The 18,495-nt window shown below is 41.1% G+C and overlaps 1 protein-coding gene across 1 annotated transcript in view; it reads left to right on the top strand.

The window, feature by feature from the left end:
• The window catches only part of WDR70 (WD repeat domain 70), a 191,226-nt gene that overhangs the window by 159,836 nt on the left and 12,895 nt on the right, over window positions 1-18,495 (top strand). The window contains exon 13 of the mRNA XM_074995637.1: window positions 880-1,018. Within this exon, the coding sequence (XP_074851738.1) occupies window positions 880-1,018 (139 nt within the window). The remainder of the gene's footprint in view (window positions 1-879; window positions 1,019-18,495) is intronic.

The following is an 18,495-nucleotide window of genomic DNA, read 5'->3' as shown; positions in this document are numbered from 1 at the left end:
AGGGCTATAATTGAGTGGAAGTGTACTCCTCCTCTAAGCTGGGAGTCACAGGACAGGATTTGGAAGAATTGCATGGCTGGAGTCCAGAAACAAGAGTCAGGGTCAGAGTGAGACCAGGGTTGAACACTGGAGATCAGAAGTAGTAGCAGGTTGGACTCGAGAGGTAAGATCAGTCAGGCTGAAGTCAATGACTGGAAGTCAGAGGGCATATAGGCTTCAGTCAGGATCACAGTCCGAGTCGGAGACTGGAGAACAGGAAACAAGACAAAGTCTGCCATTGCAGCAAACCAGTGCCTGGGTGGGTTCCCAGACACTTCCTGAGGCAATCCCTGCATTAAGTAGGGTCACTTGACCTATCAGAGGACTGCAAGGAGCTGTCACTGTGGGTGGTACTTCATGTGGTGCCTGCTCTCCACAGCGCTCCCTGGTTGCACCTCTGCACGGCCTTCTGGTGGCAGTGTGGGAATGTCAGCTGTCCAGGGTCTGGTGAGCTGGGTTCTCATTCCCAGGATTTACAGTTGCAGTTTGGAATTATTTTGACAGATATTTCATCAGTGAAAACAGATTTCATGGCCCACTTACTTGTTTACTGATTTGGAAACTGCTTATTGTTTGTTTCCTGTGCTGAAATTTGGACAAAACTTCCACAAGAGAGGGATTTTTGTTAGTGTTTCCAAATTGAGATATGTTGTGCATAGTTTTATTGGTATGTATGATTTTGGTTGTCAGACGTAGCTAAGCCGTTGACAATATGTTGTAAAACGCTTCTATATTAACTGTAACAGATAAAAGGCTTGAAGTTTTGTTTGTGTATTTGTAATGGTATTTCCATAAACATATTACAGGTGTGCTCAGTATGATGATTTATTTTATCTACAGGACAGATTGCTGTTTTAGCCCAGATGATAAGCTAATTGTCACAGGCACCTCTGTTAAGAAAGGAGGTGGCAATGGGAAGCTTATTTTCTTTGAACGGGAGACATTCCAGAAGGTGTATGAAATAGAAGTCACAGATGCTGTATGTATTTCATTTTTCTCTTAAGACAGAATTCAAAACGTAAATTAAATCAAATGGTTTTTTTGCATTACACACACAAAAAATAAGGTGTCACTTCTTCCTTTTATGTGCATATAATTCGCATTAACATATATTTAATCTTACTTAATCTTAAATCCTGTTTTTGAGGGCATGCCTGAATTAAGACAATGTAGAATTCTCTTAATAAATACCACCCTTCATTTATTCATTTAAACCCTGGATGTCTTTGAAGCAGAAATAAGGTCCCTACTTTGACAACCACTCTTATGCTAAATGTACTTCCCTAGAGGCTTCCTTTGTACACTCTCCAGTTGTGAATCCATGAATAAGATCTAATATTCTGACGTGCTTTTTCCATTGACTCCCATCAGTTCTCCTGCTAAAAGAGTAAGCTCTTTTGAGGGGAATACTCATATTTGTCCCCAGTAATTGGAAGTGTCAATGCTATGAGGATATCCTGGGTAACTGTAAAACCCCTCAAACTCTTGCGTCAAATTGTAAATCACCAATCTGAAATCCTTGGACTAGGAATACCCTTTGTCAGCAATACTATGTAGTCCTCAGATGCTTGGATCTGTAATAAAGGAAGGCTTATTTGTAGGACTTGAACAATCCCTCTGTTTCCTAATACAATCATGAAGACTGTCATATGAAACCAATTCCTCTAGTGGTGTACACAGGCAAGTATTTAGATTGCAGTAATCAGGGAGTGCATCAACATAGTGGATGTCTGCACACCAAATATGAAGCATTCACTGTGGATGATGAGACGCAATATCAGGTAGCCAATTAAATGTTCTGCTGGGCTTAGCAAGCCAGCTCATTGGTTTCCCCTTCTACACCAGTCATCTCCACAGGAACAAGCCATCCTGATGCTCAGTACGAAAAGCAAATATGGTAGGTAACCAGTTTGGCTTACCAGGAAAATCCTTGGTGAGCTTAAAATAAAAAGGATGCATAAAAGAAATGGAAGCTTGGACAGATGACTAAGGAAGAGTATAAATATGTTGTTAGAAAATGCAGGGGAGTAATCAGGAAGTCAAAAGCACAATTGGAATTGCGGCTATGTGAAGGGTAACAAGTTTTTACAGGAATGTTAACAATAAGGGGGCGATCAGAGAGGGTGTGGGGCCATTACTAGATGAAGGAGGTAACATGGTGACAGATGATTTGGGAAAAGCTGAAGTATTGTCATTGCAGAGCCTTTGTCCCTTATTTTTGAAAACTCTTGGAGATCAGGAGAGGTTTCGGTTTACTGGAAAAAGGCAAATATAGTGCCCATCTTTTAAAAAGGAAAGGAAAACAATCCAGGGAACCATAGACTGGTCAGCCTGACCTCAGTACCTGGAAAAATCATGGAGGGGACCCTCAAGGAATCCATTTTACAGGAGTTGGAAGAAGGGAAAGTGATCAAGAGTAGTCAACATGGATTCACCAAGGGCAAGTCATGCCTGACGAATCTGATTTAGCTTCTATGATGAGGTAGCTAGCTCTGTGGACATGGGGAAGTCAGTGGATGTGGTGTACCTTGACTTTAGCAAAGCTTTTCTTACAGTTTCCCCGCAATATTCTTGCTCATAAGTTAAGGAAATGTGGATTGGATAAATGGATAAAAGGTAGGTATAAAGCTGGCAAGATGGTCAGGCCCAAAGGGTAGCGATCAATGGCTCAATATCTGGTTGGGAGTCAGTTTCAAGTGGAGTGGAATGCTCCAAAGATCAGTTTTAGGGCTGGTATTGTTCAACATCTTTATTAATGACCTGGATGAGGGGATGGATTGCACACTCAGCAAATCTGAAGATGACATTAAGCTAGAGGGACAGGTAGATACATTGGAGAGTAGGGATTGGGTCCAGATAAATTGGAGGATTGGGCCAAAAGTAACCTGATGATTTTCAGCAAGGGCAAGTGCAGAGTCCTGCACCTGGGACAGAAGAATCCTAAGCATTGTTACAGGATGGGGACTGACTGGTTATGTAGCAGTGCAGTAGAAAAGGACCTGGGGATTACAGTGGATGAGAGGCTGGATATTAGTCAACAGTGTGCCCTTGTAGCCAAGAAGGCTATTGGCATATTGGGGTGCATTAGGAGGAGCATTTCTGGAAGATCTAGAGAAGTTGTTATTCCCGTGTATTCAGCACTGGTGAGGCCATATCTGGAGCAGTGTGTACAGTTCCGCACCTCCCCCCCACAGTATAGAAAGGATGTGGATGCAATGGAGCAGGTCCAGCAAAGGCAGTGAAAGTGATTAAGAGGATGGAGCACATGACCTATGAAGAGAGGCTGAGGGATCTGAGCTTATTTAGTTGGCAGAAGAGAAGAGTGAGGGGCAATTTGGTAGCAGCCTTCAACTTCCAGAAAGGGGGCTCTAAAGAGAATGGAGAGAAGCTGTTGTCAGTAGTTACTGATGACAGAACAAGAAGCAATGGTCTAAAGTTGAAAAGGGAGAGGTGTAGGTTGGATATTAGGAAAAACTATTGCATCAGGAGAATGGTGAAGCACTGAAATGCATTACCTAGAAAGGTGGTGGAATCTCCATCCCTAGAGGTTATTAAGTCCCAGCTTGACAAAGTGCTGGCTGGTGGTCCTCCCGTCTATCTTCCTTAATCCTTGCAGCTCATGAGGAGTTCCGGGATCCATGTTGACCCTGGAACATGCCATTTTGTGTATGCGTAAAACAGCGTCACAGAAGATCGAATAAGTGATCGATCTTCTGGTGTTAGTGCAGATGTAGCCTTAGTTAGGGTTGATTCTGCTTTGGGCATGGGGCTGGACTCAATGACTTCCTGAGGTCCCTTCCAGCCCTAGGATTCTTTGATTCTATTGACCTACTTGTTAGGCAGTATCAGTGTTTGCTGTCACAGCCCAACAAAACTGCTCCTGCTGGAGGCTATTTATATTAAGGCTGATATTTGCACAAGAATTTTCTGTATTAGATCCCATCATCTGATCTTAATTGATCCTTTAGTGAAATCTGCTTGAAGCTGTTGTTACAAATATCTATGCAGGAAGTCATGGAAATCAAAAACACAGAGAATTAAGGAAGAAGTTGAAAGAAGAATGAGGTTTTGAGGAGGGGAGGTTTTATTTTTTATTCTAACTCACATTTCATATGTAGCTCTGATATCACATTGGAGTTTTTCTATAGTATTAAATAATTTCTCTAAAGAAAACTTGATGGGATTCTTACACTTGGATCTCCATCAACCTACTATGAGACAGATAGGCCAGAATTTACCTTAACTTTCAAAGATTTTTGACCTGCTTTTAGCACCTGTATTGCTGCCTCAAATAACAGTACATCAGTGCCCCCTCAGGAACATCATGACAAATCAAAGGCATCTTCAGCTCTGTGAGTTAAAATATAGGACACAGGTGCTATGTGTAGCTCTTCTGGGGCATAGGGCAATTGATGAAAATAACATTGATGAAAACTCCAGCCAAACTGAATTTGAAGTCCAAAGAAGTGAGAGTCTAGAACTGATTGTGATGGCTGTATCTCCTATTAGCGGGTGGAGAGCGTCATTTTACAGTTGCAGTCAAAGGAGGTTTGTAGACACTTGAGTTGAGCTATTTGTTATACAAGAGTGAGAAACCAGTAAGTATGTCATCATTCATAGAAGAGTAATTCCTCACCTGTTAATCTGTTTCTCTGAAAATGTCATTTGACTGTATTTCTACTCATCCATCCAAGTACTGTGAGTTGGGAAGAGAAATAACATTTTTGGTGACAGGTTTTTCTTGATAGTCTTGTCCTAGCATAGCAGTTCTTTAGAATTATTGGAAATTTCAAAATGTTTGCAGTTTAGGGAGTGAGCTACTTCTTAGTTGTCTCAGCACAGAAACGGAATGTTCTAGACTGTGTACTGGGATGCTGACAGCTGCTCTCAGAATTGGGAGGCATGAACTACTGTTGCCTCAAAGGGCCAAATATCTGAGAAGTGTGAAGAAGATTCAAGCCCATCTCTTCTTGGTAGCTGAGACCCAAGACTATCTAAGTAGTCCTGTTTAAAACTTTTGTCCATAAACCTTTAGCATTTCTGTCTTTCCTAATTTGTATCTTTAAAAATTAAGATTGATAATAAAATGAAACAACTCTGGAATTACTGTTTACAAAAGCTGATCTTGTGACATAATTTTCTCTGGGCCAGCACTAATAATTCCTGTGAAATTGGTCTGTCTCGAATCCAACTTCAACACGGCATGACTGAGAAACACAGTTAAACAAATTTGCTTTCATCTAAAAAGAAAAGGAAAATTACTTGAAAAACCCTTTTAATATAAAAGTAACCTGTTTTCTTGTATCTTTTAGTTGCTTGTACACTTCAGCTTTTTCATTAGTGTTCTCTTTTTCTCGTTTTTTTTCTCAAATTGCAGTATAAGATTAAGTATAAACAAGTTGACGAATGAATGGATTTTAAAGGCATACCGAGTTTCTGCAGTTTACAATTTGTACATGCTGTTTGCTGGAAAGATCACTGGATTATGAAGAGAGATTAATTTCTTGTATGTGGTTTACAGAAAGATTCTTTCAGCGGTTTGGTTCAAATTATTTACGTGCTTGCTTCTGAAAAATTTCATAGTGTTTTTTTTTTCTCTACAGTCACTTAAAAATGTAAATAGAACACTTATTGTAATGTAAGATGGATATGTTCTTCGGGTGATTGCACATGTCCATCCTACTTTAGGTGTTTGTGTGCTCCAGTGACATAATCGTTGAAGCATTCTCTCTTAGCTGGGTCACATGAGTGACCTTTGCTACCTCACACATGCATAAATGGCTGAGCTGCCCTGACCTTCCTCAGTTCCTTCCTACCATCCAGGATGATTATTGGAGCTCTCTCTCTTTGCTTATGCAAGTCTTTAGGCAAATATTGTAAATAGTGGTCTTTGTATAATTAGATTGTATATCAATTTTGATTTGTGTGGTTCTAGCACCTGTTCTGGGAATGGGCCTCAGTACCAAAGACGTGCTGAGCTCTCCCGGTTTCAAGTCCTGGCACTCCTGTGATAAGGCTGTCCTAACAGTGACCCTCTCTGCTGCCAGAGGCTCCTGCTGTCATTTAGAGAAGTCTCCACAGCCACTTAATCAAGTTCCATCTACTGGCCATCAGGAGCATAGGTAATATATGCACCGTAGCATTAGTACCAAGCCTGGCACAGAAAATATTTGGGATCTGTCTCATGACCATCTGAAAAAGCAGCAGGAACCAGACTATCCCACAGTACTGTTGGCATCCTCTTCTCCATCTCCTGATGAGGTAATTGTGATGGATCCTATTTCGACCCTTTCTGATGATTTTAAGACCCATCAGAAATTGTTCAAGGGGGATGGTCATATCCCTCAACATCCACTTGGAAAAAAAATTATATAATCTGGCTTATCAATGATCATTCCAACATTGGAACAAGAAGACACTGGGTTTTGGTCCTCAAACTCCAGGACACCTACTTTCACATGTCAATCTACTGACTCACAATTTCCCAAGTTCTGTCTGGACATGACCATTACCAATCCAGAGTACTCCCCTTTGGAAAATTCTCTGTGGGCCAATGAGAAAGAAAGATGTGGAAAAATTGGAGAAGGTCCAGAGAGGAGCAGCAAGAATGATTAAAGGTCTAGAGAACATGAGTTACGAGGGAAGAGTGAAAGAACTGGGCTTGTTTAGTTTAGACAAAGGAAGACTGAGAGGGGACACAATAGCAGTTTTCAAGTATCTAAAAGAGTGTTACAAGGAGCAGGGGAAAAATTGTTCTCGGTGGCCTCTGAGAATAGGACAAGAAGCAATGGGCTTGAACTTCATCAGGGGAGGTTTAGGTTGAACATTAGGAAAAACTTCCTGTCAAGGTGGTTAAACGCTGGAATAAATTGCCTAGGAAGGCTGTGAAATCTCCACCAGTGTAGATATTTAATAGCAGGTTAGATAGACATCTGTTAGGGATGGTCTAGACAACTCTTGTTGCTACCATGAGGACTGGAGACTCGACTCAGTGACTTCTCAAGGTACCTTCCAGTTCAAGTGTTCTGTGATTCTATACGTGGACAATTGTCTCCTAAATCCAATCTCTGCAGGAGTCTCAGCATATCATCGACACTATAACACACTTGTTTACAGAGCTGGGTCCACATGCAGAAGTCAACCCTCACTCTAGTGCAACATCTGGAATTCATAGGGACCAAAGTAAACCTACTTCAGGCCAAAGCTCTCCTACCTCAACACAGGTTCCTATCACTATCCATGCATACTGCCCAGACTCTGCCTCCAACTCTTGGAACATATGGCAGTGGGCATGTCAGTGATATCACATTCCAGACTCCCTATATGAAGCCTTCAACTGTAGTTCAGTTTGGTTTACAGAGTGAAGAGGGTCAACTTGGAGAAACCCTTGTCAGTGCCCATCAGGATCAAACACTCCTTAGACTGATGGAAGGACTCAACCAATGTGTGCAAAACCTTTCCCCATTTTAAGATGTCAGTGTCATTGCTCATTATCAGTGTGCGGCACTCATCCAAACAATCTCACAATAGAAGCAAATAGTCATATACTGAGATACCCCTGCACATCAATCTTGAGTTGAGAGTTGTTGGAAAACCTGCATCCATTTCCTCCTGCTGATTGCAGGATTGCACACACAAATCCTAACAGACGACATAGCCTGCATGTACTGCATCAACCACTGAGGTGGAGGTGACAAGGCAGAGCTCCCACCCAATGCATGAACGTAATGAGATTATGGAACTGGTTCATCTCTCATGTCTCTTTGTGTGTGACTTACTTCCCAAGCACACCAAACTCAGTAGTAGATAATCTCATTCACAGATTCCCACATGATCACAAATGGGAGATATACCCATCAGTATTTCATGACTCTAATCACACAGTGTGGACTAGTGTCCATAGACCCATTCACCACTTACCAGAACAAGAAATGTCCAGGGTCCTGCTCCACATTAGGGATAAGATACCACTCCCTGGGTGATACTTTTCTCCTCCCCAGAGATACAGACTTTCCTCATGGCTTCTGAAGAACCTTCTTCCTTTTCTTCTACAGCTGAAGGTCCTACTAAAAATAAAAAGGGACAAAGCTCATGTCATATTGATTGCTCCAGCTTGGCCAAGACACAGCTGGTACTCTCACCTGGCCTGCCTCACCATCACTGAAAGTTTCTTCAGGTGTATAGTAAACCTCTTCCTTCAACTTCAGCTTCCTAAAATGGATGCTGAAAGGGCTGACTCTTTCTGAACCCATGACCACCTGTTTGCTAATGAACTTATCAGTGACAGCAGACTTCCAGATAGCAATTACCCAGGCCAAAAGAATAGGAGAGATAGCAGCTCTGCTGGTGCATCCCCACTGTGCAGTATTCTATCCAGATAAAGTTATGCATAGGCTACATGCAAAGGTAACCTTCTGTTTCATATGATTCAATTGATTCACCTTCCAGTCTGCCTGAAGGCCATCTCCCAGACAACAAGGAGGTTATACTTCATAATCTAGATGTTAAGACAGTCCTAGCCTTCTACCTTGATAGGATAAGGGCCTTCAGGAAGCCTCCCAGAATTTTATACTCCATGGCAGATGGGTCCAAGGGCTTACCAGTATCAGCCCAAAGATTCTCTAAGAGCATTTCGAATTGCATCAGACAATGTTACCAAATATCAGCACGACCTTTTCAGACTCAGTTCGTACACTCCACAAGGATCAATCTCCTCATTTGTTGCCTTCTTCAAGAATATCCCTGTTGCAGAGATCTGTAGAGCAGTGACATGGGTATCAGTCTGCTCTTTTCAGAATACTGTGTTATCATGGGGCCTCTGCCTCTTATGCCATCTTCGACTCTACAGTACTGTCATCCATAACTGACCAGACACCAAAGTCCTAGCCCTCTGGAAAGCTGGTGATTGTTCAAATAGATTCTGAATCCACATTTATTTGGGACTGCTTATGAGTCATCTACAGTAGAATGGACATGTGCAGTCACTTGAAGAAGAAAAAACTGTTACTAACCTATTTGTAACTATTGTTCTTCAAGATGTCTTTCACATGTCCATTCCTTGATCCACCCTCCTTTTCCTCTCTGCCAAACTCAGTATGGTAGGATGACCTGAAAGAAGCTGGGAGCAGCTTGGTCCTGTGCATGGTGGGTGAAACAACAGAGGGCACTCTGCTACCTTTATGGGTACCAGTAAGGATTTAAAAAAGAGCAAAAAAAAACAACCTCTTACAATTGTGGAATGGATGCATGCAACATATCTCATTAAACTACAGCTGTAGAAAGTTTAGTAACCCTTTTTACTGTTGCCTAAAGCTTCAGTTTGTGTGATTTAGTGGAGAGATTTATTTGCTCTGTTCTTTTCTCCCAGTGTATATATGCATATGCTTTTGGCAATGTGTGGTAACAGAGAAAGTGTGAGTACACAAATACATATAAGTTGGTGAAAAACAACCAGATCTGTTCACCAGGCTCATGCAAATAGCCTTGGTGATTTGAAACAGGGGTGAGAAAAAATTGCATAATTAGCCATCTCACAAATGAAGTGAAAATACGACTTATTAAGGGCAATTATAAGCCAGCTCTGGAGATACAGTATATGTGTTGGGGAGAAAAATATAACAAAGAGCACTACTGTGTAGAAAGTTTAAACTATGTAGATAATAAAGTTTTTATAGCTGCTTTGTATTGCTTCCATGTTTTTATGGCATTCCAACAATATAGATAGTTCAGAAATGCTAATAGGCAGTAAACTTAATCTTAAACCCTCTTGGTAAATAGCCAGTGCATATGGCCTGTAAATGACCCTGGTGGGTAATGGAAATAAATTGAATGGGAATGTCTGACCAAAGTAGTGTCTGACATTCCTTTCCATCATACCAACTGAATCTTTTTTCACCTCTTCTTTTAAGTTTTCATGGGAAAGTGCATTATTGCTTCAAAGCTGCTCAAATGAAACCTTGTGGATTTACTAATGGGTTAGCAGTGTGTTTGCCTCCACTGTTCTGACACATTAGTTTTCATGCACCTACAAGATTTTTTAAGGGCTAGTCTGCACTAGAAGCGTTATAATGGCACAGCTGCACCATTGTAGTCCATCTGGTGAAGATGCTCTATGTCAGTTAGAGAGGGCTCACCATCAGTTTAAAAACCCCACCTCTTTGAAAGATGACAGCTATGCTAGCAGAAGTTCTCCTGCTGACAAAGCACTGTCTGCAACAGCAGCCTGGAACAAAGCTTCTTCAACAATAAGGCATTGCTGAATTAAAACTAAGAATTTATAAATATACAGGTGTGTCTGCATGGGCACAAATCTTCGAAATAGCCATATTTCAAAGATTACTAATGAGGTGTTTAATTGAATATTCAGAGCCTTATTAGCATTAAGCCACTTCTGGCCATGGTGCTTCAAAAGCGCTGCTTTCGAAAGCACGCGGCTTGGCGTGGCTACACAGGGGTCCTTTTCGAAAGGAGCCCACACCTTTCGAAATCCCCTTCTCCCGATCACCGAACAGAAGAAGGGGATCTCAAAAGGGGTGGGGTCCTTTTGAAAAGGAGACTCGTGTAGCCACACCAAGCCGTGCACTTTCGAAAGCAGCGCTTTCAAAGTGCCGTGGCTGGAAGCGGCCTAATGCTAATGAGGCTCTGAATATTCAATTGAGTGCCTCATTAGTAATCTGCGAAATATGGCTTTTTTGAAGATTTGTGCCCATGTAGACACACCCTACATGGTACATAGAATCATAGAATGCTAGGACTGGAAGGGACCTTGAGAGGTCATCGTGTCCAGCCCCCTGCCCTCATGGCAGGACCAAGTACTGTCTAGATGATAGACACTTATCTAACCTGTTCTGAAATCTCTCCAGAGATGGAGATTCCACAACCTCCGTAGGCAATTTATTCCAGTGTTAACCACCCTGACAGTTAGGAACTTTTTCCTAATGTCCAACCTAAACCTCCCTTGCTGCAGTTTAAGCCCTTTGTTTTTGTTCTATCCTCAGAGGCCAAGAAGAACAAGTTTTCTACCTCCTCCTTACGACACCCTTTTAGATACCTGAAAACCACTGTCATGTCCCCTCTTAATCTTCTTTTTTCTAAACTAAACAAGCCAAATTGTTTCAGCCTTTCTTGATAAGGCATGGTTTCTAGACCTTTGATCACTCTTGTTGCTCTTTTCTGGACCCTTTCCAATTTCTCCACATCTTTCTTGACGTGTGGTGCCCAGAACTGGACACAATACTCCAACTGGGGCCTAACCAACACAGAGTAGAGCAGAAGAATGACTTCTCATGTCTTGTTCACAACACACCTGTTAATGCTTCCCAGAATCATGTTTGTGTTTTTTTGCAACAGCATCCCACTGTTGACTCATATTTAACTTGTGGTCCACTATAACCCCCAGATCCCTTTCTGCCATACTCCTTTCTAGACAGTCGCTTCCCATTCTGTATGTGTGAAACTGATTGTTCCTTCCTAGGTGGAGCACTTTGCATTTGTCTTTGTTAAACTTCATTCTGTTTACTTCAGACCATTTCTCCAATTTGTCCAGATCGTTTTGAATTTGACCCTATCTTCCAAAGCAGTTGCAACCCCTCCTAGCTTGGTATCATCTGCAAACTTAATAAGCGTACTGTCTATGTCAATATCAAAATTGTTGATGAAAATATTGAATAGAACCGGTCCCGGTACAGACCGCTGTGGAACTCCACTTGTTATACCTTTCCAGCAGGATTGAGAACCATTAATAACTACTGTCTGAGTACAGTTATCCAGCCAGTTTTGCACCCACCTTACAGTAGCTCCATCTAAGTTGTATTTGCCTAGTTTATTGATAAGAATATCATGTGAGACCGTATCAAATGCCTTACTAAAATCTAAAATCTAGGTATACCACATCCACCGCTTCTCCCTTATCCACAAGGCTCATTATCCTACCAAAGAAAGCTGTCAGATTGGTTTGACATGATTTGTTCTTTGCAAATCCATGCTGGCTGTTCCCTATCTGCTTACCACCTTCCAAGTGTTTGCAGATGATTTTCTTAATTAATTGTTCCATTATCTTTCCTGGCACAGAAGTTAAACTGACCCATCTGTAGTTTCCTGCGTTGTTCTTATTCCCCTTTTTATAGATGGACACTATATCTGCCTTTTTGCAGTCTTTTGGAATCTCTCCTGTCTCCCATGATTTTCCAGAGATGATAGCTGATGGCTCAGATACCTCCTCCATCAGCTCCTTGAGTATTCTGGGATGCATTTCATCAGGGCTTGGTGACTTGCAGACATCTAACTTTCCTAAGTGATTTTTAACTCGTTCTTTTTTTTATTTTATCTTCCAAACCTACCCATTTCCCACTAGCATTCACTATATTAGACATTCCTTCGTTAGACTTCTCAGTGAAGACCGAAACAAAGAAGTCATTAAGCATCTCTGCCATTTCCAGGCTTCCTATTACTGTTTCTCCCTCCTCACTGAGCAATGGGTCTACCCTCTCCTTAGTCTTCCTCTTGCTTTTAATGTATTTATAAAAAGCCTTCTTGTTTCCCTTTATGCCTGTAGCTAATTTGAGCTCATTTTGTGCCTTTGCCTTTCTAATCTTGCCCCTGCATTCCTTTGTTGTTTTGCCTATCTTCATCCTTCGTAATTTGTCCTATATTTTATATGATTCCTTTTTTATTCTGAGATCACACATGATCTCCTGGTTAAGCCAAGGCAGTCTTTTGCCATATTTCTATCTTTCCTATGCAAAGGAATAGCTTGCTTTTGGGCCCTTAATAATGTCCCTTTGAAAAACTGCCAACTCTCCTCTGTTGTTTTTCCTCTCAGTCTTGCTTCCCACAGGACCTTACCTACCAGCTCTCTGAGTTTACCAAAATCCGCCCTCCTGAAATCCATTGTCTCTGTGTTGCTGTTCTCCCTTCTACCCTTCCTTAAATTGTGAACGCTATGATTTCATGATCACTTTCACCCAAGCTGCTTTCCACTTTCAGATGCTCAGTCAGTTCCTCCCTATTTGTTAAGATCAAATCTAGGACAGCTTCCCTCTGGTAGGTTTTTCAACCTTCTGAAATAAAAAGTTGTCTCCAGTGCAATCCAAGAACTTATTGGATAGTCTGTGTGTCACTGTGTTAGTTTCCCAGGATATATCTGAATAGTTGAAGTCCCCCATCCCCACCAAATCCTGGGCCCTGGATGATTGTGTTAGTTAGCCTTATCCACCTCTTCCATCTGGGTAGGTGGCCTGTAGTAGATTCCTAGCAGGATGTCACCTTTGTTTTTTTAACCATTTTAGCTTAATCCAGAGGCTCTCAACACACCCGTTTCCTATGTCCATCTCTACCTCAGTCCAAGTGTGTACATTTTTAATATACAAGGCAACACCTCCTCCCTTTTTCCCCATCTGTCCTTCCTGAGCAAGCTGTACCCTTCCATACCAACATTCCAATCGTGTATTATCCGACCAAGTTTCCGTGATGCCAACAATGTCATAGTTGCATTTATTTATTAGCAGTTCTTCCTGCTTATTACCCATACTTCTTGCATTTACATATGCCAGCATTTCATGATACTGGCAGGATAGCCACTCACTTCTGTTCAGAACCCTTAGTTCCCTCTCATACAAATAGCGCCCAGGCTATTTAAGCAGCATTATAGCCTTACTCTAGCCTGGCATCTGCAAAATTTGGCCTTTTTACACGTACTGCCCCATCAGTAGGAAATGGTGAGGGCTCTATCTTATAACTTTTACTCATATTAAGCCTCCAAATTGTGCACAGCTTAAAAGTATGGTCAGCCGCAGCATAACCTTTTCCAGATGTGCTAGATTACATTCTACCTCTGGTGGCAATAACCATTCTCAGCTGTAGAAAAATGTCTTGTCTTGCCCAGCTCACCCAGATGTTTCTCAGTTGTTCTGTCTCCCATTTCTGTCCAGATACACTAATCTTAAAAATGGTTTTCCTCTTTTTGTCCTAATTATAAGTCCCCAAAAGTAAAGCATTTGCACTCTTTATGTGGCGCAGGAGCTTTATGATATTGTTTTCACATAAGGAAGGAGTTCAAGGCATGCCCTCTGTCTTTATGGGACCAAGACAGGAAAGGAAAAGGGTTTGGTATAATGAAGTAAGGCTTGATTCATGAAATGGCCCAAGATGATATTTTCTAGTGGAATTTGGATCACTACTTCCTACTCTCTCTCTCCTAAAAAACCCTAAAATAAGTGCTGCAGCAGTTTGTCCATAGATATTTTGAGATGTATGAAGAATTAACTATTCATCTTCCATCACTGTAACAACAAAAAAGGTGTTGTGCCTAATTTCCGTTTATTGCAGTGCAGAAAAAGTAGCTTCAGTACCTAACAAGATAGATGTTTGTAAATGGTTTGTCTTGCCCTATTAGGTTGGCAGTTTGCCTCCAGTATTCTTAGAAGTCTCTTTAATATTGTTCAAATAAAATGTGATTCTTTCTAGGATCAAGTACTTACTATCCTAATGCAGGGAAACCATTAATATAGTCAATGGAAGTTAATTTGTGGATCAGTTTAAATCTAAAAATATGCTTCATATGTATGCATCAAACTATTTTTCAGTTTCCAAGATATAGCGTGCACATCCGTGTGTCTTAAAAGTTGGAATCCTGCCCTAAATTATTGCTCTCTGCAAATGTTTTAGCCTATTTGCTATTAGTGTATAGAAAATTGTTATTTTCTCTTACTCATTTCCAGTTCAGATTCCTAGGGGCATTTCCACAGATTTTCAAATAAAGTCAAAAACTTTAATTGTGCTTTCTTTTACTACTTTATTTTAATTATAATAATTTGTGAACACTACAGTGTAGATACTGTTTAATCTCTCACTTTATTTAGTGCACTTGCCTTGTTTTATAATATTGAAGACAAAAATGCCTCTAAATTGTTTGTGTAGATGCTCTGTTGAAGGTGTGATTAGAGGGAAGGTATAGAACTCTCACTCTTCCTGATCTAAGCGTATCTAATATGCCCATTAGTTAACAACACCAATGTTTTTCCCAATCTGAAAATTAGAGTTATGCTGTAGATTCCATTAGTCTTCTCAAATTTCATCAGACGTTCTAAGAACTATTAAATAGGACAGGGTCACAAAAGAAAAAAATTAATTTTCAAACATGGCAGGCCTATCTTTTCTGAACCCAGTGTCTGACCACCTGGATTTTCCTGACCACTGCAAATTTTGGTCAAATGAGTGCTGACCAAATAGTTCCCAGAAATTTAAAATGATTTTTCAGGGTTTACCAATGTGTGAAGAGACTGGCAGGAGGGGAGGTTAAAATCTGGTTTACAATAGAAAGTAATCCTTCACATTAGCTATGGATAAAGCTCTGAGAGTTTTGCGTTGGCCAGTGTGGTTGACCCCCTAGCTTTCCCCAAGCAATTATTCCCAGGGCCAGCACTTCAGGCATCCCTGGGGAACAGCATTACTGACTGCTGTTGGAGCAGCTCTGCAGCTTGAGCAGTTCCACAGACTACCACAGTGGCTGTTGCTCTCACAGCCCTGAGCATCTGGTGCTGGGTACTGCCTAAGGGGCAGCAGCTCCTGGCAGTACTCTCAGGGCAGCCAGAGCAGTGCCTGCCCCCCACCCCCACCCCCAATGGTCTTCCCATGACAGTGACTGGAGCAACCAATGGCCCTTCAGGTGTCTGGTGTCACGGGCTCCCTAGGGTTTCCTCCCTGATGAGATTCAATCTGGTATTTGTGATATAAGTCATGGACAGATCACAAGTAGTGTTTGTTTTTTTTGTTTTTTTTTGCCCATGTCACATCCATGACTTTACTAAAAATGCCAATGATTAAATTGAAACCTTAACTATGGAAAAACTGCTGCTCTTCACATAATTAATCATCTGCTTCTTAGTAGCAACAATCTTGATTACTGTATCCCAGTGCAGTCTTATTGGTTTTTGTTACTAATTTTTTCAAGTGCATATGATCATCTTACTTTTGTAAATCAGGTTTCTTGAGTTTTGGGTCTACTCTTCTTTGTTAAATGGATAGGAATGGAGGTGTGTAAGAGGGCCAGCCTACTCTTGAGCATCCCTCTGTGGTCGAGGGTGCTCCGTGGGGTCTTGATCCATGCCTTATGAGTCCTCCCTGGAGAACCTCTTGTCTGCTCCTTGCTGGGTGTGGCAAGGCCTCTGGCCTCCTCTAAAGGGCAATGGGGTTTAGTCCACCTCACCACAGGGAGATTATGTGAATCCCTATGTCTTTCTTCTTCCCTCATTCATGGATTGCCAGACAGATGGTGCCACAGTCTTTACTGAAAGGTGATGATCTGACTCATGATTTGGTTTGGAGGTGTTCAGTATCGTTAAATGTAGTTTGGATTCAATGTTATCAGTAAAACTTAGAAAAGGGTCTGGGGCCTGTATCCAGTACTTCAGCATGTAATACTCTTTAGCAGACATACTTATCATCAATTGAGAGATTATAGGAATCCTTTTCTTGTATAAAGGACTTTTACACAAAACACCATTATATGTTTCAGGAATATTGTTTGTCATCAGTGGGCATTATTTTCATGTACTATGCAAAGAGGAATACTCCAAGGAAAGCAATACCAACTCTTAAGTTGCAGATCTGGGAGATGGATTTGAGATACTTTGGCTATGTCTACACTAGCGCTCCCTTTCAAAAGGGGGATGCTAATGAGTCACTATGGGATATGCTAATGAGGGAGTGCAATGAATATGCAGCACCTCATTAACATAATGGTGGCCATGGCACTTCGAAAATGCTGCTTTTGATCACGCATGGCACGTCTACATGGGGTCCTTTTCGAAAGGACCCTGCAAACTTTGAAATCCCCTTATTCCTATAACCAAATAGGAATAAAGGGATTTTGGAGTGTGCAGGGTCCTTTTGAAAAGGACCCTGTGTAGATGAGCCACACACGATTGAAAGCGGCACTTTCAAAGTGCCGTGGCCACCATTATGCTAATGAGGTGCTGCATATCCATTGCAGTGCCTCATTAGAATATTCCAAAGTGTCACATTAGCATCCTCCTTTTGAAAGGGGGTGCTAGTGTAGACACAGTCTTTGTGAAATTTCAGAATCCATAATGCTTTTGGGTTACTCAGTTTTAATCATAGCAAGAAACAGTCAGTTAAATCTGGCTGTAGATTAGTTTTGGTATTCAGTTTTTGTACTTGTAGTTTCCCTATGAAACTAGACAGCTGTTGTCAAGCTGAACCCCTATGAAGCCTGTACTATTGGTTAATCCAGTACTTTGTGCATGTTTTTATACGAATGCTATCTATCTAATTGCCTCCTTCTGTGTTACTTCTCTGCTAAGAAATAAAATCATGTAAGTGCAGAGAGAGTTTATATCCTGCTGCTAATTACTGTGGCTATGACTTCCATTGTGAACTCCACTGTCTCTTGGGTATTCTTGAAACTAAACACTAGCTGGTGTGCTGTGATGGCATTGCAAAGACTAAATGTTAAAATAAAGCAGGATTTTTTTTAAAGTCCATTGGTTTCAGATTTAGATGGAATTTAGGACAGGACCAGATTAAAGCAGTATGGGGACCCTACACAGGCCATGGTGAGGAGTTCCCCACAGCCTTGCTTGCCCCTGTGCCATGAATCCCATTCTCTTTCTGAGAAGCAAGGGCAGTGGCCTTGGTCTGGGGTTGTATCTGCATGGTTTGGGGAGTCCTCCCTCCTGTATTCTCCTCCTGCCACATACACACTTTTGGACTTTGGGAATTGAGTTGGCAGAGTTCCCAAGAACAATAGGTTGTAGAGTTATCACACCACTGAGATTCATCGGGAAGTGCATAACTTCTAAAGTAATTGTTTCAGACTGTCTGTGTAATCAAACTCACATTCATGTGCTCAGCTCACATTTTCAAGTTTTTGTTTACAGGAATGAGAGTTAGAAAATTAGGATTTGGGATTTTTTTTAAATGAAAGCTGAGATTCTGACTTCATGATATGACTTCAGGATCAGGTCTAAAGTGCATATGCCTTAATCCATTCTTAGTTATCATTAAACACCCTACCTTGATCATTAAACACCCAACCTACTAAAATTCTAAATTAATTCCAAGTGTAAAAGGCAAGTTAATTTTGACTCTTAGGATATATGCAGTGGTAACTAATTAAATTCTTTAGAAAGTGATGATTTTCCCCTGCTAATATTTTCACATATTTTGTGTCCAAGCCTGAGTAGTCTGTATTTGCATAGTTTAACTGCAGTGGAACTAGTTGTATGAAGATTTATAAAGATTTAGTCCCCAGGATTCAGTATTTTAGTCTTTCAGGAAAGAGTATATTACTGATACAATCCTAAAAATCTGAGTTTTTTTGTCACCTGTTATACAGTAAATTTATACACGAGTGATACAGTAAAGCTACTTGACTGTTTTCTTCTATCTGCTTGGTTTTGAATAAGTTATATTCTGGGAATATTTTATGCTTCAGAA

The sequence above is a fragment of the Carettochelys insculpta genome, chromosome 5 (genome assembly GCF_033958435.1).
Source record: "Carettochelys insculpta isolate YL-2023 chromosome 5, ASM3395843v1, whole genome shotgun sequence".
In the NCBI taxonomy this organism is placed as follows: domain Eukaryota; kingdom Metazoa; phylum Chordata; order Testudines; family Carettochelyidae; genus Carettochelys; species Carettochelys insculpta.
This window is presented reverse-complemented; position numbering and strand designations above follow the sequence as displayed.